At 40.5% G+C, this 19,294-nt stretch overlaps 2 protein-coding genes across 9 annotated transcripts in view; one reads left to right on the top strand and one right to left on the bottom strand.

The window, feature by feature from the left end:
- Positions 1 to 3,028, bottom strand: part of FAM192A (family with sequence similarity 192 member A) — a 30,959-nt gene extending 27,931 nt beyond the window's left edge. The window contains exons 1-2 of one of the 5 annotated variants that reach the window (XM_029925063.1): positions 2,690 to 2,808; positions 1,889 to 2,006 (exon numbers count right to left, since the gene is read on the bottom strand). The gene's annotated coding sequence lies outside the window, so the exon portion shown is untranslated. Of the gene's footprint in view, positions 1 to 1,503; positions 1,527 to 1,888; positions 2,007 to 2,689; positions 2,809 to 2,922 lie in introns of those variants that run through there. The other 4 variants (XM_029925064.1, XM_029925065.1, XM_029925062.1 and 1 more) reach the window with 4 other exon arrangements.
- A 114-nt stretch (positions 3,029 to 3,142) lies between these two features.
- RSPRY1 (ring finger and SPRY domain containing 1) overlaps positions 3,143 to 19,294 on the top strand; it is a 43,514-nt gene continuing 27,362 nt past the window's right edge. For 2 of the 4 annotated variants that reach the window (XM_029925058.1, XM_029925061.1), the window contains exons 1-2: positions 3,143 to 3,637; positions 15,602 to 16,106. In XM_029925058.1, the coding sequence (XP_029780918.1) occupies positions 15,757 to 16,106 (350 nt within the window). In that variant the 5' untranslated portion in view covers positions 3,143 to 3,637; positions 15,602 to 15,756. The remainder of the gene's footprint in view (positions 3,638 to 15,601; positions 16,107 to 19,294) is intronic. The other 2 variants (XM_029925059.1, XM_029925060.1) reach the window with 2 other exon arrangements.

Genomic DNA, 19,294 nt, shown 5'->3' with positions numbered 1-19,294 from the left:
TAGGTGCTGAACTGGCACGCTACTCTTTAGCAGATGAAGTTGCATTCAGTAAAAGAGATAAGGTTGGCATAAGCAATTTTAGGAAAAGAAGAATGAGGTTAAATGCTACAAGAGAATAAATAGAAGCTAAGCACGAAGGAGTTCAGAAAAGGAAGACTAAAAAAAAAAAAGTACCAGGAAAGCCTAATGCTAACAGCAGCTGTGACACTACACAGGGAAAAGTGGAAGTTTAAGGTATATGGAGAAAAATGACCTTTAAGATTGCCTGAAATCACAAATTTCACATTCCAAAATCAAAGTGAAAGGGAGGCTTACATTTCCAGAAATAGTGGGCTAGGTAATGCAGACCAATCCTCTACCTCTATGATTAAACAAACAAAAACTGGAAGAAATTTTTTAAAATAATTGTTAAACAGAAAACATGATAGTAAAAAAAAAAGCCAATAAAAGGTGAAAATTAGAAATCAAACCCAATATTCAAACTAGATTTCATCTTGAGGATTTCTCTGACCTTGACCTTGAAAACTTCTGTTTTGAGGCACTTGTGAAGCAACAGAAACAAAAGTCAAAGCCAGGAGTCGACAAAAGGTGCAGAGTCATAACCACCTTCTTCATCTTAACCTAGTGTCCTAAAGAACTATTCCATTAAGGTAAAGGTGGGGCGCCTGGGTGGCTCAGTCTGTTAAGCATACCCTCCTGATTTTGAAGCAGGTCATAATCTTATAGGTAGTGAGACTGAGACCCACGTAAGTGCAGAGCTTGCTTGGGAGTCTCTGTCTCTCAAAAATAAATAAAAATTTTTTTAAAAAGGTAAAGGTGAACTGGGAGGAAAAACAGCAGCAATAATGAGCAAAAGAAACAGACTCAAAGGGAATTGGCAGTGGAATTAACACATAAAGATTATAAGACAATTCTTACTGTGTTTAAAGAAAAAAAAAAAACCAAGCCTCAAAATTAACAGCAGACTGTAAAACGATGGCATGGCACATTTGAAAAAGGCCCAAACAGAACCTCAGGAACTAAAACACACAGTAACTGAATTTAAGACGTCAATGGAAGGGTGTAATAGCAGATTAGAAATAACTTGAGAATTAGTGAGGAAGAAATTATCCAGGATGTAGTATGGAAAAATAAAGAAGAGGCATAGACAGTAAAGTGGAAGGACTTGTGTTGTATCAGCAAAGGAGATAAACAAGGGGGCATAAGCAACATAAAATGGCTGAGGATTTTACAGAAAAAGAAATCGGACAAACACCAAATCCAACAAAAACACATCCATAGTTGGATACATTATCCTGAAAATGCAGAAAACAAAAAACAAGTTTTAAAATACATTCCACAATAAAGAATGAAACAGATCACATTTAAGAATGAAGGCAAAGCATATTGAGAAGGGGATCAACAGTGAACACCCGGAACTTGTTTAACTCAGCTGCCCCCAAGGCTTGATTACGGTAGGAGCGCACCAATGGCGGAACCACGCACTTTAATTACTTCACTTACCAGCTCTGTGGTTTTCAATTTCTGAGGCAGCAGCTTAACTCTAACCAAACATCAAGATTCTTAGAAGGTGAAAGGGAAGGCTACTAACCAGGTCTGGACATATTCTCCCTGATTGTAAGGGATTAACGCACCAATACTTCAGCTGAGAAAAATAATTGGCCAGCCTCTGCTTTCAGACCCCCACAAATTGTTAACAGCTCCTCTCAGGCTCCATTTGAAAGCCTGTAAAAGCTGCCTTTATCTCCGCTCAACCCCTTGTTATCAAAAAGGAGTATAAACAATGATTCTTTTCAAGGATTTCCGAAGTAGTGCCCTCCAAACCACTTTATGGGGTCCCTGTTAAGGTATCAATATGCCAAACAGTTGAAAAATCAACAAATCTTACCTCACAGCTGGTATACACAAGAGGTCATTGGGAATTCTGACCACCAGGCCCGCACTTGGCTTCCCTGGGTCCCAACTCCAAACCTACTCGGACTACCTGGGGGATAGGGTCCGAGAATCTGCATTTAAACAGGCCACAGAAGATCTTGTTTTCTACTAGATTAAGAACCACTGCTATCAACAAGTAGGTCGCCACCTTTACAGCTGTGCGCTGCGACGACTTACGAAGGCACACTCTCAATCAAGATCCTTCAACCCAACCCTCAGTCTTAGTTTCCTAAGGTTTTTTGTTTGGTTGGTTGGTTTTTGTGTTTGTTTGCTACCTATTAGAAAAAATGCACGGGGCACAGCAAACGGTGCATGGTACATAACAAATGTGTTTCCGATCCTACACTTGCACTCTGTGATTCAATCATTTCCAGGCACGCCCACATATTCTGAGCAGCCTGGAGCCGTTCCAAGACCCCTGGGAGAGAGCCCGCTCCTCACTTGGAACCTGGGTGGCCCCACTTAGCAGAAACGGTAGAAGAGAGCCGGCAAGAGGTACGAAGTTCTAGGACCGCTAGAAAGGGCCGGGATCCTTCCCTAACACGTCTTGGAGGCCTTCCCGCGGGTTCCTTCGGCTCCCCTCAGGCTGGCCCCCAGCAATTCCCTGGCTCCCGTGACTCAGAATACTGGGCAAGTGTGCAGACTGAGAACCGGTTTGACCCTAAACCTCACACTACACGTAGCCCCCCATTTCCTCAGCGAAGACGCCGGGGCCCAGGTCTCTCTGCCAGGCCAGGGCCCAGGCCGCACTCACCTACCAGCGTGCGGGAGGCGAGACCCCCTCACCTCGGCGGCGCCCACCCCAAACCGCCACCACTAAGGGCACACGCTCTTTACAGGGAAAAAAAAAAAAAGGAAAGAAAGAAAAAATAAAAGAAGAAGAAATAGCCTTTGCTTTTGTATTCCTTTTGACCCTTCAGGGCTTCCTCTTCCTCACCGCCACAACAAAGTTCCGCCCCACTTCCGGTAGCGTAACCCAATCCGCACCTTTCTTCCTCCCCAGGAGACAGATGGAAATCCGGTACCAGAAAAGCTAGCCGGAGAGACTTGATTGGGCCATTCTCACTTCAACAAGGGGATTGGTCAGCTCCTGCTGGAGGGGCGGGGCGGGCCGCGTGATCACGTGTCACAATCTCTGAAAGATGATTGGCTGTAATGGAGAGGGCTTGCCACAGAGGAAGGGGCGTTTCCTAGGGGACTGAGGGAGGGCTGGGGCGGTACGAGGCGGGGGTGGGCCCAGCGCGTAATGGCAGCGCCGTGGCCTCGCGTCCATCTTTACCGCTCTCTTGGACCTGTCACAAAGGAGTCGCGCTGCTGCCGCCGCCGCCGCCCCCTCCTTCGGGTGGACCGGGGAGCTGGAGAAGTCAGTGCCGCAGCCCGGCTGCGCTGCTCTGGGAAACCACTGGGGACGCGGAGCTGGGGGGAGTCCGAGGGCTGGGGACGTCCGTGAGGGAAGGGAGCAGCCGCCCGAGTCTGCGGTGGGGAGACCGGACTGGGGCTGAGGGAGACTCCGGGAAGGGGCCGGGGAGGGAGTGGTGTTGGGCAGAGCCCAGGAAACAACCCGGAGATTCTCCACTGAGGCCCGCGCTGAAGGCGCCTGAAGAGGTACCTGGAAGAGGGTGTTCCCCCTTTAGCGGATTCGGGACCGGAGGAGGTTGTTGGGGGTCGCCCTTCCGAGGAGGCCGTGGCTAAAGGGGTCCAGGTGAGAGGCAGGTAGCTCTTGGGAGGCTCCTGATATTTCGGGGTGCTCCTCAGGGGTGTCCTGGACAGAAGGGGTGACGGGAGGCGGCTTTGGGAGGTTTTCTTTTGTGGAGTGTAAGGTTTAGATGGTACGGGTGGACATCGGACCTTCCCCTGGGAGACCTAGAAATGCCTCGGGGTCGAGAGACACCTCCGAGAGAGAGACTAGGAGTTGGGAGCCAGAGCTAGCGGATTCTTTTACTCCGGAGGCCCGATGTGAAAAATGGGTAAGGGCCCTAGGGAGAGGTTGTCGCTGAGCGGTTCCGGAAAAGAGAGACCACCATCTGTAGGAAAGCCCGGTGGCGGAATAGTGAGAGGGAAGCAGTCATGGCAAGGGTTTTCCTCTCTGGAGACCGAACCTGTGACTCAAACACAGGTTTCGGCTGCTTCTGGGCAAAGCGCAGGTGGGGTGGAAGGAAGTCCGTCCTAACAGCACTCCTTGCGACTCTAGAAGAGGCTTTTGTCCCTACCTGGTGCCTTCGTTTCCCTGTCTTTGGGGAGGGAGAGCGAGGCAGAGATGGTTCGACTGTGCAGTTCTGTGCTGTAGCGCTGTGTCTGAATGAGGCTGGGTGCTCCCCCTGGAGTGCTGCTGTACTTTGAACTTTAAAAGGTTGGAAGTGTCTCTTAGTGACTGAGTCGAGCCCTGCACAGACGCCCAGGCCCCTCACCTACCGTGTCCTTAGCAGTAACTTAATCCCCTCGGGTCCCTTCTGTAAAATGAGGCAGTGTGTGAAGATACTTGACAAACTACAAGTTGTGTGAGAGTAAAGGACTGTGATTCTACCGCCAAAGGGGTTGGGGAATAAACGTGAAGGCACTTTCTAAACTGTAAAAGCAGTATGTAGATGTAAGAGATTCTTATTAACACAATTGTTGATCACCTATTGTAGTGGGAGCCCAATTGTACTGGAAACCTCAAGGTTCAGAGCTTTCTAGGTCATATTATGATCTAAACCCATGGATTCAGCCCCTGCTTAGATGGGAGTGGAGGGATTTCCGGTCGTTTGCTCCCAGAGTTTTAATTTACTTTGAACTTCTGATGGTGCTGGCAGGAGGTAGCACTAGGATATAATCTTTTCCTCCAAAAAGATTTTTCTCTGACAGCTGAAATTTGATTTCAGTATTATAAACCACCTCCCCTTTCCCCATATATATATTTATGGCCTTTGGATGTCTACATGTAGTGAACATCATGCTTCCTCTCTTAGTTGTGATTTTGTAAATGAGACCTCCTTATCCCCCGCCCCATGAACATTATGCCTTTCTTATTCTGTGGTGGCCTCACACTATAGATTGAGGCACATAAGCAATTGCTTTTAAATTTGTCTTCCACACTGGTTCTCTTTTATTTTACACCATGTATAGAATTTGCATTTCCCGAATGACACCTTGCTTTGTAGCTCCCCCCATGAAGTTATAAGATACTTGTGTCCATGTATGACATTTTCCTAATATTTGGTTAATGGCTTTTGTTAGAGCTGGTTTTCTAAATGTTGGTTATTTGTGACTTTTGAAAAAAATTTAACAGAAAGCTGGCTTGAATTTCCTGTTTTTCTAATTTTATATTCCATGGGTCTTTGAAAAAAAAAACAACAACTGATGATTTTATGAGCTTTTTGATTTCCCAGGATACATGTTGTCCTACTGCTTAATGTCTGTGGCCTGCTTTTGCTGTTTTCACAAACCATTATTTCTGTACTCCATGATCATTTTTAAGTTATGGATTATAGGAAATGTGTCAGATTACTCTGTGTGGACTTTTTCTAATTTGTCAACAAATGACATTTCACCTTGGTAAATTGGCCAAGAATCAAGGGGAATAAAAACTTAGCATTGTGTGTAAAAGTTTGTTATTTGATACAACATGTTTTGGCAAGAGAATAACAAATTATATTCTTGAAGTGCATTTGCTCACTTTGTTTCCAGTCATGTTTTTAATTCAGCCTATCCGAAATTACAAAAATAAGTAATTTTTAAATGAAGTGAGAAGTCATTTTTGCAGTCTTTAAAATACAACTCTCCTTCATCCTCTAATATCTGTATAGCTTGAGGAATTATTAGGAATTCTTAAGGACAGTAATCACTATTATCACAACTTCAAATTGGAAGTTTTCTGTTTTGTGGTCAGATGCTTGTACAGTAGGTGTGATGGTCACAGGGCTGAAAAGGTGAATGGAAAATCATTAGGCACCACAGATGGGAATCACAGTGGAACCAGAAGCTATTTCAAAGAGTTATTTGGGGGTAATAAACTCAGTTTAGCTTCTCTTCAAATATTTGGCATTTTCGTCTTTACCATTGAGTTTGGGTAGTTTTTTTTCCTTATGTACAATTTTGAAAATGGAAAAACAGAATAGGCAGGAGGTGGTGAATGATAAAACTTGGGCCACGACCTTTAGAAGGAGACTTTTGTAATTTTAGTGGTGCAAAAGAATATTTTCACTTTGGTTTATTCAGCAAGTTAGCTTTTGATATAGCTTTTGAAATATGATTGGGGGGAAAGGTGAAATTGTTAAATTTCACTCTCTGTCCATTTCAAAAGAACTTACTGGTTAAATATGTAAAATATGTACAGAAAACTGTATATAATTGTGTGATATATACAAGGCTAAATGAAGCAAGCATTTTATAGTAGTTGGCTCTAAGAGAATATTCTCCTTTCTCCCTTTGCTTTTGAAAATGAAGAATGTGTTTGAAAAAGCAAAGAACTGATGCACTCGGGAAGTTTGTTAATGAATCCTGCACGTAACTCTCTTGTTGCGTGAAATTATAGTTTCCAGGCATAATATCATGGGTCCTATACACATCGAATAGAAGGTTTGAAATACCTTACTTGGTAAGTTTATTATTACCTCAGTTTAATGTTGCAGCGTTAGTTTTTTCTTACCCCTTCTACCTCCTGAGGAGTTGTTTCTTCTCCTGGGCTCCCCTAATGCGGTGACTCTCCAGCTCCTACTCCACCCTTCTTTGTGAGAAGTGCAGCTCCTTTTTTCACTTCTTATTGCTCCATAGTAGTTCATACTTTCATATGCCTAAGGGCTGCTTATTAGTAACCCACCAAGTGATTTATTAAGAATTACTAAAATATGGTATTCATAAACCAAAACTAGTATAGCATTAGAGTTTACTGTCGTCTCCCAGAGTGTGTCCTGGGAAACTTGGCAACAGTGCAAACAAAACTGCTTACATGTCATATACAGAATGGCGGTTCCTGCCATATTCAGGAAGGGTGCTTATTTGGGATGCATCCTCAGTATGGTCTCAAATGGGTCTTGGGTTTTCATTGTGCTTCCTCTTTTCTCCTCCGCCCCCCACCATTGAAATGACTATTAGCTTCATCTTTATTTAATTTATGGACTTTTGGTTGACTTTTCACTGTGTGGTCAGGCCTATTGTACCAAAAATTCTTTGGCTTGTAATTTAAGACATGAATGTGTTGCAGCACAAATAAAAATCTTTCGTTCCCCTTTTGCTAATGCTGGTATATATAGTCACCTAAAAACTTCATTGTTAGAGATACTTGAAAGTCACTAAGTTCCTTTTCCTCTAGAAAAATGGTAGAGGGAGAGGTCTCCTTCTAGTGACCCGATGCTTTATCCGTAAGCTTCTATGGCATGTGCTGTGTTACGGGTCAGGCGCTCAGTATGTTGTCTGTTGCCATCCTTCTGCCTTCGTCCCTCTGCCAAGAGCCTGAGGACCTTTGTTTGGTGCATATAAGCATGGATTTATATTTATTGAATGATGTCTCAGTTTTTCAAAATGATAACTCTTTTGGAAATGCTTCATTTTTACAGATTTTAGAATAAATTCATTTAAATTACGTATTGACTACCTGTTAGTTTCTAATAGGTATCCAATTGAGTATGCAATTGACTTTGCAGTTGCTGTTTTAGGTAGATTTCTTTAAGGAAAGTGTTGCTGTTCACGCTGTTGACACACTGTGTTTTCTTAATAGCAGAGTTCTCTGTAACAGTAAAGTGCTTTTCCTTCAGATTTGGAGATAATATATGTGTTTGAATAACAGATCTATAAGACTTGTTATTTGGTCTCCCAGGAGGGATGTATCCCAAATAGTGTGGTGTATTACATGTGTTTTACTCTTCTGTACTGTAGCCATCATTAGCACTTACCTCAGTTTTCCTTAGTATTTCCTCTTTGGATTCAAGGCAAATTTTTCGATTCTTGAGGCCAGGCAAGTATTATTTACTTTTCCTTTTTTACTATTATTTACTTCTGGAAATTTCTTACTCTATCCCAGCCCTAAATTTTATTTCTTATTACAGTTTTTGAATACTAAAAGGATTTGTCTTTTCTCCTTTGTACTGTTTCAGGTCAGGACTGTATTCTGTAATTTGTTCTGCTAAAAATTCTCACCTGACCACAGACACCACTGCTACCGAGTTAAAAAAGCTCCCAACATTTTAGGAGAAGCTTTTTCCAGCAACCCTTTCTCTACCAATTCAACCATAAACATTAACTACTTTTCCTTCCAAGTCTGTACTTTCTCAAACTAACCTCTGTGCATAGCAGAAGTATCAAAATTACCCAGTGCTTTTCTCAGACAAGGTGAAGGTTAGTAGCTCTGGGATAATAGTACCCTGTCTGGCTTAGACCTCAAGTGGCCAGCACCAGTGCAATAGTTTTGGACGCCTGGGTGACACGTAAAACCATCTTACCAGAGCTGCTTTTCCTTTTGGGGGAAAAGTGAAGTTCCAACCAAATATTTCACAATCTTCCCCCCTTACCTCCACCCCCACCACAGAATATCAGATGCTTTAGAGTCTAAAGAAAAACACTCTTGTTGAAATGTCTGTAGGTGGTTTCTGTTTCAACTTGCAAGTATACTCTTGACATATAATACACTTTTCTTATCTACTTAATGTACAACTAAATAACCTTGTTGACCTCCAACTTTTACCCATTTAAATACAATCTTCAGCAAAAAAAAAATGTATGCATGTATATATATAGTCTTGGGGTGTTCTGTAGAATATTTTAAAAGCAAAAATATTTATGGTTAAGGTTCTCTACCTTTGAGTTCCACAAGTGTATGCACTTGACAAAACTTGGCACAATATATGCTTAAGATTTGTATCTTTTCGTATGTGTAAATTTAACCTCTAAAAACATATTGTAGTCCACTTAGTGATATGCATGCTGAATTATTTAGGGGAACAGTATATGGATACCTGTGATTTACATTGAAATGCACCAAAAACAGATGGATTGAGGATAGATAGATGTGTGATAAAGCAAGTATAGTAAAATGGTATTAGAATGTAGATGGTGGGTGTGTAGGTGTTCCCTGTAAAATTCACCTTTTCTGTATGTTTGAAATTGTCCATAGTAAAATGTTGAGGGCTCATTAAACATGACCCTGGATGCTCTCACTGGTAATACATATATTCACTATCTTAGGATAAAATCCAAAACGTGTTCTAATGAAAGAAAACCATTAAAATTTCCAGTGTATTACATGTTGTTACTATTCATACTATAGGATTTAGTCTTTGAGAATTAGGGAGTGGATTGGAAAAAATTACTGCATCCTGTAACACTGTTTTGGAATGATGAGGTGAAGATGACAGCAATAGTAATTTCATTCCCAAAGTTTGGTTTTTCTTCCTATCGCCATTCATTTAACCAGCTTCTCCTTTCTTGGCAATATTATCCTAAAGTCTTATTTCCAGAGAAAAGAAAGTATTCTTAATGTCACCGAGCTGTATTATGATTGAATGCAAGCAAATATTTGAATAAATGAATCATTGATTCCTGGACCATTGTCAGACAGGGTTAGATCAGTTGGCCAGATGTCTCTGTGGTGAATTGTTTATGATGGTAGAGGTCTGCGGTTTGAGTACCAGACCTCACTGCTTTAACACTGAACTTACTAAGAGCACAAGTTTGGTTTTTGTGTTTACCTTCAGAGCAACTTTAAAATAAATAAAATGTAAAATTCTAATAAATCATAAATGATATAGAAATGGAAAGAATAGGGACACCTGGGTGGCTCAGTCAGTTGAGCGTCTGACTTCGGCTCAGGTCATGATCATGGTTTGTGGGTTCGAACCCCACATTGGGCTCTGTGCTGAAAGCTCAGAGCCTGGAGCCTGTTTTCGGATTCTGTGGCTCCCTCTCTCTCTGACCCTCCCCTGCTCACACTGTTTCTCTCTCAAAAATAAAACATTAAAAAAAATTTTTAATGGAAAGAATAGTTATTCCTTTCTATTGTAAAAGGAAATATTTTATTATAATTATGCTCTTGCAGTAACATGGCTATGAACAGTATGATTTAAAAGCATTACCATTTAGATGGTTAAAAGTTTCTCTAAGCAATGGCAACCAGTGGCACCATTATAATCAGTTGATTGCCACATTGGCTGATGATTGCTACAGCTATAGATCTAGTTGTTACGTATATTCAAATTATGTGGCTAGCTGTTTTTTGTTCTCAAAATTGAGATGACCATCTAATGCTAAGTAGTCATCAAAGTTATGGGGAAGTATATAGGTATTTGAGATATTTTGCCTTTACAAAATCTCTATTCTTATTCATTTTCCATTCTATTCAGTCTGTCAACCATTGAATGACATTACCCATAAGCAAGGTGCCATCTCGATTCATGCTGCTTCGTAGGGTGGATCTGTTGAGAAACATAGGGAACTATTTTATTCATTATGGCGATATGTACTGTATATGACCATTAATGGATGCAACTGTATTCTAATGGTCTTTTTGACTGCCTTCTCCAAAAGGCTAAGTTCAAAGATAGTATCAGTTCATTTTTCTGGAAAGGGAGATTAACTTTTTTTACCCCAGAAGAATCTCTATAGTGTTTCGATTTGTCCCTTCAGTCAGACAGTAGGTCCTGCCTATTGTGACAGGTTTCTGTGTTAGGTTCTATAGCACAATGATTTCCAGACCTGGTCACCATCAGAATCATCCGGAGAATTTTAAGGAAACAATTACTTGGGCCACATCCTAGAAATTCTGATTCTGTTGATTTGGAGTGGAACCAGGAATTTGCATTTTAAGAAGTACTTAAGCAATTCTAATGGCCATTGCCTTTCGGATGATTAAGCTACAATCCCATCTAAGGGTCTTTGTCTAAAAGTATGGATAAGGAAAAACTATTTTTAGTACAGGGTAGATGATAACTGTAAAAGATAACTTTTTTGGTTAGCTTAGTGTTATTCGTTCACTTAAAGTTTATCTATCTGGAGAGAGAGGAAAGGGCAGAGAGAAAGGATCCCAAGCAGACTGCACTGTCAGCGCAGAGCCCAAAGCCAGGCTTGAACCCACAAACTGTGATCATGACCTGAGCCAAAATTGAGAGTTGGACCCTCAACTGACTGAGCCACCTAAGCGCCCCACAGTTATCTTTGTGCTCTTAAATCAGGTCTTAACTCCAGAGCCCCCACATCCCAGATTATTTAGTCACTCATTTTATAATAACATCTTGCATTTTTGGATCCAGTGTTAAGCGTAAGGCTCTGTGCCACATGTTTTATATGCACTATTCCATTTCGTCCTCACGGTGGTACTGTGTAAGAGCTATTATTATCTCCATGTTTTAAACTGTGTCAATAGTCAAGGTAATTAGAATGCATGGCTGTAAATATTGCAGAGCTGGGACCTGCTCCCAGTCTGACTGCAAAGCCCATGCCCTGTGCTGAAATGGCCTCTGGCATCCTGTATGAGATCTGTAGGCTGAGTGTTACTGTATTAAAACAGTGGTCCTTGGGAAGAGGACCACATAATGTTTTTTGGAATGAGACGAAACAAAGCTGTGTAAAGTATAATTGTTTAACGTTTTTACCTAGTCTTTTGCCTAAAGTATTCACAATTTGTTCTCTGAGAAAAGATTCATGAGTGACAATGATTTCCAGATAAAAGCTATACATTCTTTAGCATTGAATAAATCTAAAAGATTGTACACTTTGTTCGTTTATGGGCCGACCTTTAGATGTAACCCTTAAAGACTGTATTTCGTTTCAGAAGTTTTTTAAATATATCAGCTTTTTTTATCTTGTATGTTTCATAGGTCCCCCCCCCCCACCTAATTAGTCTCTCCTTTACATGTAGTCTTTACAGTTAGTCCTTGAAAGAGAAAGTCTTTAATTTTAAAATATTTGAAAACTTTATTTTTTTTACTCCCATTTCCTCCTATAACAAATTTTGTAGTTGGCATCATTTTCTGGGCCATTTAGGAAAAATAACTCTTTGGGAAGAAATTGACCTGAACTACACTTGAGTTCAATATGAAAATAACAAAAAAAGAAAAAAACCTGTCATCTTCCTCCAAATTTAGTCAGATTTTTTAAAAATACCTATATGTACCGGATATCTTCCATTTACTTTGTAACAGTACTAACAGGAAATCTTCATAGTTAAATTATTCTATATCCAGTTTAGCAAAACATTATTTTATGGAATGAAGTTTTAAGACTTTGAGATTCAGCAAACCTTTTTTTAACCCACTGTATTTCTCAGAAGCATTCCCAACATTTCTTGTTAATCTAACTAGCTTTACAAGTGATGCTATTAAACTGTAATTGTAGGATCCTTTGTTTTCTCCCCTCCAACACTTTTTCTGGGACTTAATCTCATCTGGCATTCTCAAATTATTACCAATTTTTAAATGCCTGATTGGTCTCCCTTCCTCAGTTATACATTCCCCAGCTTAATGTGTCTGATTCAACTGAATCTACTATTTATATGACATGCCTATCCCAACTTCCATGTTGATCATGTGGAAGAGCTCAGGAGCTTTAGAGAAGCCAGTAGAATTCCCTCCGTTTCAGTAAAGCCAATGCCACGGAGCAGTTCAGGGTAAGAGAGCACTTGGCCAGGAAATGAAGCATTTCCAAATAGAGTTCCCTTGTATTGAATCCTCAACCATTCCCTCTACCATCCCCAAAGTATTAGTCAGTTTAGACATAGATTTTTATGGCCTAGTGGGTAAGAAACTGTGATAATCCAGAGTATGGATTTCGGATAAGGAATAGTTTTAGATATACTGGCATAGAAAGATGTGTTGTCAGGATGCCTGGGTGGCTCAGTTGATTAAGAATCCAACTCTTGATCTCAGCTCAGGTCATGATCTCCCCACTCATGGCATCGGGCTCTGTGCTGACACCGTGGAGCTTCCTTGGGATTCTCTCTTCTCTCTGCCCCTCCCCAACTCGTGCTCTCTTTCTCTCTCAAACTAACATTAAAAAAATGATGTTAAGGGAAAAAGGCAAACCTCAGAACAATGTTTATGGCATCATCCTATTTAAGTTAAAAAACTTGGGGAGGGGTGTGCCTGGGTGGCTTAGTTGGTTGAGCATCAGACTTGAGCTCAAGGCTTAATCTCATGGTTTCTGAGTTTGAGCCCTGCTTTGGGTGAGCACAGGCTACACTTGAGATGAGCTCAAGCCCTACATTGAGGGAGTATGAGCCCCACTTCTCTCTCCTTCTCTCCCTCTCTGTCCCTAATGGAATATCCTCCCTCTCTCCCTCTGTCTCCCCTCACCTTTCCCCCTGTCTCTCTGCCCCTTGCTCACTTGCTCCCTCTCTCAAAAAAAATTTTTAAGTATATTAGTGTACAAACAGACACATGAAACTTTTAGCAGGGGTTACCTCTGGGAAAAGAATGGGCTATGCAGAAGAGAGGCTTTCACTTTTCTGTAGACTGTATGCAACATTTCAGTCTTTAAAAAAAAATTTTTTTTAACATTTATTTTTAAAAGAGGCAGAACACGAGTGGGGGAAGGCGGAGATAGGGAGACACAAAATCTGAAGCAGGCTACAGGCTCCAAGCTGTCAGCACAGAGCCCAACACAGGGCTCAGACATACAAACTGTGGGATCATGACCTAAGTGAAGTCAGAGACTTAACCAACTGAGCCACCCAGGTGCCCCACTTTAAAAAAATTTTTTAAACATTTAATCATTTTTAATAGACACAGAGTACAATTAGGGGAGAGCAGAGAGAGAGGAAGCATTTCAGTCTTAAAATGAAAGTGCATCTACCTTTTGTTTTAAAAAGTTAACGGACAAAAAACTTTTAATACTTTGATGTTTCGTGGGAGTACTCTAGTGGCTTATCAACTGGGCAGATCTACCAGAAAACGTTGGGTTCTTTACCCCCCTTCATCTGAATTGTTCCAACAGTGTCTTCTCTGTGAATGTTCTGTTAGAAGGGCTGGAGCACTGCTTCTTAAATGTTACTTTTTGGTCTTAGCAGCATAATTTATAAGATCAATAGAAATTTATAGCAGGGACTCTTTTAAAGGATTATTTCTGATTTCTGTCTCTTGTCCTTTTAAGCATTGAAATCTCATAGGTATCTACTCTCTGGGGGTAATTGTACACCTTGGTCCCTACAGTAATGGGAATGATATTACTTCAACTCTTTGTTGGTTCTCTTTTAAAAAGCTGTTTACAGCAGAGTCCTTGTCTCATGCTCCTACCTCTACTTCAGTCACATCCTTTTAAGTATAATCTCCAAATTTTAAAGACAACCTGACTGGGGGGAACCAAAAGCCCTATGGTATTACGTGGTTCAGCCATTGCTGTCTTGACAGTCTGGAGAGAGAGATACTGTCTGTTGTGTCTTTCTTCCCATTCCTCCCTCCCCCACCTTCGTTTCTTGTCCCACCCCCTCCCTCTATAGGTTATATTAGATTATTATATGTATGAGTAAAGCCTTTCTACCTATATTTATCTTCTACCTTCATCTCATTTTCTTTAGTTTTTCCCCATGAGCAGTAATTAAACTGGGCAAATATTTAAAATAATTTGCTGCGAATCTGTCCCAATAATGGAATTAAATTTTTCTCTTGCTTTTTTCTTACTCCATTGAATTACACATTTTATAGCTATTCCTGAGCTAGTGGTAAATGTATGGAAATTTAATTGTAAATAACTTAATGTTGAGAGTACATACTAGTCTCTATTCCTTACATGTCAATTTGTGGCTTTATGGGTCTTGTGTCCAGGTCTTGGCATGATTTTTTCTATTGCCAACCCCCTCCCACTTCCGTTTTCTTCTTCCAAATCCTTTCTAGACCTAACCAGATTTTCTCAGTTTAATGAAGAGGTGGTTCTATCATTAGGCTTTTGTTGATGAGCATACTGCGTGGGATGAGAATTGCCATTATGAATTCCTGGAGAGCAGGGACTATGCCTTGGTCATCTTTATGCTCCCAGTGCCAGGACGGTGCAGGCGAAAGGTGCCTCCTCAGTACTTTAGACAAAGATCACTGGCCGTGCCCTTTGGTAACTTTGTAGCAGACATATTTGTACAAAAAACTGATCATTGTGAAAATGTAACTTTGTGATATATATTTGCCCCTCCCCAGTCTTGCTTATAACAGAAAAACTTTATAACTGCTTGTATGATTTCTGTAAATTCTCAAAGAGTGCCTCCAAATGGGAAATCTGTACAGTTTGCTGATTGCATTCAAGTGAAACACTCTACCCTTTATTCTCCTTGATAACAAGTGGGTGCTATCACATTTGTATCCTAACTTTTTTTAACAATAAGCACTTGTAATTAGTTTACTTGAAACATTAACTTTTCTCATACATTTGAATTTAAAAAGGAGACAGTTCATTTTTTTTTAATCCACAAAAGGAGTCCTTGCAACAACTGCCCACATTCTTCTAATGTGTTTCTGCATAGGTAGAACCACACACGTGGATTTTGAAAGAAGAAATCAGTGGTTATTTGTGTGGTTTACAAGAATATGGTTTAGCAATCAACTTTATATTATGCTAAGAAGAGATTCTTGATTATAATTCCCTTATGCAAAGGTACCTCTTTGTGTCAGAAACTTATAAAAATAACCAGAGATGATTTGCCATTGCAATCCTATGCCTATAAAGTATAATTAAATGACCAAGAATCTTTGATTCATTTTTCTTCTCTTCCTTTTAGAACTGCCACTGGATGACCCGGATTCCCTGTAATCGATAATGTTGGAGATCAGCTCTGCAACTTTCTTCCATATTCAGTTGTTAAAAACAAATAGAATGAAAGTTCCTCCACTCCAGATTATGAAAACAGTACTTGGAAAACTGAAAACTATCTAAATGATTGTCTTTGGTTGGGCCGTGTTCTTAGTGAGCAGAAGCCTTGGCCAGGGTCTGCTGTTGACTCTTGAGGAGCACATAGCCCACTTCCTGGGGGCTAGAGGTGCCACTGCTACCATGGGTAATTCCTGTATCTGCCGAGATGACAGTGGAGCGGAAGATAGTGTTGACACCCAGCAGCAACAAGCCGAGAACAGTGCAGTGCCCGCTGCTGACACGAGGAGCCAACCCCGGGACCCTGTTCGGCCACCAAGGAGGGGCCGAGGACCGCATGAGCCAAGGAGAAAGAAACAAAATGTAGACGGGCTAGTGCTGGACACACTAGCAGTCATACGGACTCTTGTAGATAAGTAAGTATCTGACTCCTCGTCTCCTGTGGGATGACAGTTCTGCAGGAACCATAACCCTTGGCTCCTTCACTTCATTAGGATCTCTTCGCCGCGCCTTGAGCTTATAAGGCAAGGGAGAATATTTTATTTCTCCTCTGATGGCAGAGTAAATTATAAGGTTTGATATTTCTACTTGCTAACATCTACTCCTATCTGGAAATGTCTAAACATTTCGATAGCAGAAAACACTAATTAAAGTTACGATCTTTATTAGGGAATGTACTAAATAAGGAGTGAGTCTGTGTTGCAAACTACAATAGAAAATGGTTTCACAAAGACCAATTCTTATCTTGCTTGCCTATCTACTCCGCGGACCAGAGAGTCAAGATGAGTTATTTTTCCAGGAGCATGGCTGTGTGCACTTTCTGTTTGTTGGCAACGTAAGGACGTAGATCAAGGAAAGCGTTCATCCTCCTCTCTTTTTGTATCCCTTCTTTGGCCCTCTTCGATCCATTTGTTAAGCTTGTAAATTGAAACTGCAGGGCACACCTGTACCTGTTTTGTTTCTCCCCTGCTTTGTCTATATGTACGAAATCCCAGATTAAATAACAGTGAAATGAAAGAACATTGTTCAAATTGAAAAAAAATCCTGTGCAATTCAGTAGTTAGAAGCAAAAGTTTTAAAACCATGATCAACCAAGTTTCAAATTTCAGCCCAGCCCCTTAACTAGCTACATAATAGTGGGCGAATTAGTTCTCTAAGCCTCAGGTTCCTCATCTATAAGAGGGAAATTATATCTTTCTTACAGGCATTATCATGAGATCATATAAAGCATCTAGAATAGTGCCTTGCACATAACAACTGCTCAACAGATGATAGTATTTTTTTAATGCCTTTTTATTGGGGGGGAGGGGAGCATGAGCAGGGGAAGGGCAGAGAGAGAGGGGAGAGAGAATCCCAAGCAGGCTCTATGCTGTCAGTGCAGAGCCTGACCCAGAGCTCAATTCCACAAACCTCAAGATCATGACCTGAGTTGAAATCAAGAGCCAGACACTCAACGGAACCACACAGGTGCCCCAATGGTATTTTTTTCTTTTTTTGGTTATATCTGAGTTCTTTTTGCCTTAGGCTCTGCTAGTAAATTTGAGATCTAAATATTTGACAGTCACATTTATAAAACCTAGTTTTGTTTAATTCCTCAAAATTATAGTGTTAAGCAAGGTATACCGGTGCATATTCTGAGGGCAATTTTTTCCCTCATAGAAAGAAATTTATTTTGCACATCTTTCTATCTGCCATAGAACATACTGGGGAAGGAGGTTCTTACAGATCTTCTCCATAACCAGTTCAGAAAGGTCTTCTAAGGTTATTAATACCAGCCTTTGAAGTAGTTCTGGTATCTGAATTAATTTTTTATACTGTGGATAGACTATTTCTTTTTAAAAATTATTATTTATACTTTAGTTAATATTACAGTGCAGTATTGGTTTCAGAAGTAGAATTCAATGATTCATCATTTACATTCAACTCCCAGTGCCCATCACAAGTGCCCTTCTTAATACCACCCATCTAGTCCATCTCCCACCCACCTTCTTCCTCAACCCTCGGTTTGTTCTCTATCAGTTAAGAGTCTCTTGTAGTTGTTTCTTCCTCTTCTCTTCTCTTTCCCTGCCTTTCCCATATATTCTGATTTTTTTTTTAATTACATGAGTGAAATCATATGATATTTGTCTTTCTCTGATTGACTTATTTCACTTAGCATAATATATTCTAGCTCCATCCACGCCGTTGCAAGTGGCAAGATTTCTTTTTTTTTTTTTTTGATGGCTGAGCAATTTTCCATTATATATTTGCATCTTTATTCATTCATCAATCAATGGACATTTGGGCTCTCTCCATAATTTGGCTATTGTTGATAATGGTGCTATAAACGTTGGGTTGCATGTACTGCTTGGAATCTGTATTTTTGTATCCTTTAGGTAAATACCTAATAGTGCAGTTACTGGGTCATAGGGTAGTTCTATTTTTAGTTTTTTGAGGAATCTCCATAGTGTTATGCACAGTGGCTGCACCAGTTTGCATTCCCACCAGCAGTGCAAGAGGGTTCCCCTTTCTCTGCATCTTCACCAACACCTGTTGTTTCTTTGTGTTGTTAATTTCATGAATTAATGTTCATATGTTTGTAGTTAATATTTCTTGAATATAAATCTATGCTCTTTACATCCCTCAAACTCAGGTAAGGGGCTAGAATCTGTTATTTAAAGCTTCTTCATGGTGCCTTTTTTCTTTTTTTCTTTTGAGAGCAAGCACACACAAGTGCGTGAGCAGGAGAGGAGCATCGGGAGAGAGAATCTTAAGCAGAGCTACACCCATGGTGGGGGGCCGGGGAGTGCACACAAGGCTCCATCTCACAACCCTGTGAGGTCATGACCTGGGCTGAAATCAAGAGTCCGGCGCTTAACTGATTGAGCCATCCAGGTGCCACCGCTCTTCGTGGTGACGTTTAAAACACACTATAAAATTATAATGAAAAGTTTCCCAATAAGGAAACCATAAAGCAGTGTTATTTAAGCCCATTCGAGAAACAAGTTCAGAATAGGCTTTGCCATATTTTTTAAGAAAGTGATTAAGAGAGTATGGAGATTTATCTCCAAGCTTTTAGAAAACATTACAAATTATAAGTGAACTTGTTGAAGGAAATAATTCACTTACCTGAGGCAAATAGTATACATTTGAGTAATAGGGTCACTTTTACCTTAAACCTGCTTATACCAAGTTACAGCTGTAACTCTTCTGAGGATGAACAAATAAGACAAGTGTGACAGGACCTGCTCGAAAAGCTAATGGCAAAACAGGGTTCAGCTACAAACATAGTCACTGTAGCTTGTCTTTCAGAAACTACTAAAGGAGAATAATATCATACCTATAAAGTTTATAAAGCTCTTAAAACTAACCATGAAAGATAGGACTGATGGACTTGGTAAGAATACACCTACAAGGATGTATGCAGATGTCAGAATTCTAGAATAATCGGTATTGATTGTCCTCTTAGTTCTGCTTACTTAGGAAAGGATGGCATGATCTGAGAGAGGAGAGCAGGTTCTAAAGCTGTAGTGAGAGACTTGCTATAAGAAACACGCTTTAAATATACTTATTTTAAAATCATTTTGAAGTTCTCTTAGTTCTCTTACTTGCATTTTTTTTTTTT

This window comes from Suricata suricatta, chromosome 16, assembly GCF_006229205.1.
Source record: "Suricata suricatta isolate VVHF042 chromosome 16, meerkat_22Aug2017_6uvM2_HiC, whole genome shotgun sequence".
Lineage (NCBI taxonomy): Eukaryota > Metazoa > Chordata > Mammalia > Carnivora > Herpestidae > Suricata > Suricata suricatta.
Note: the sequence above shows the minus strand (reverse complement) of the source record. Positions and strands in the feature narration are given on the sequence as shown.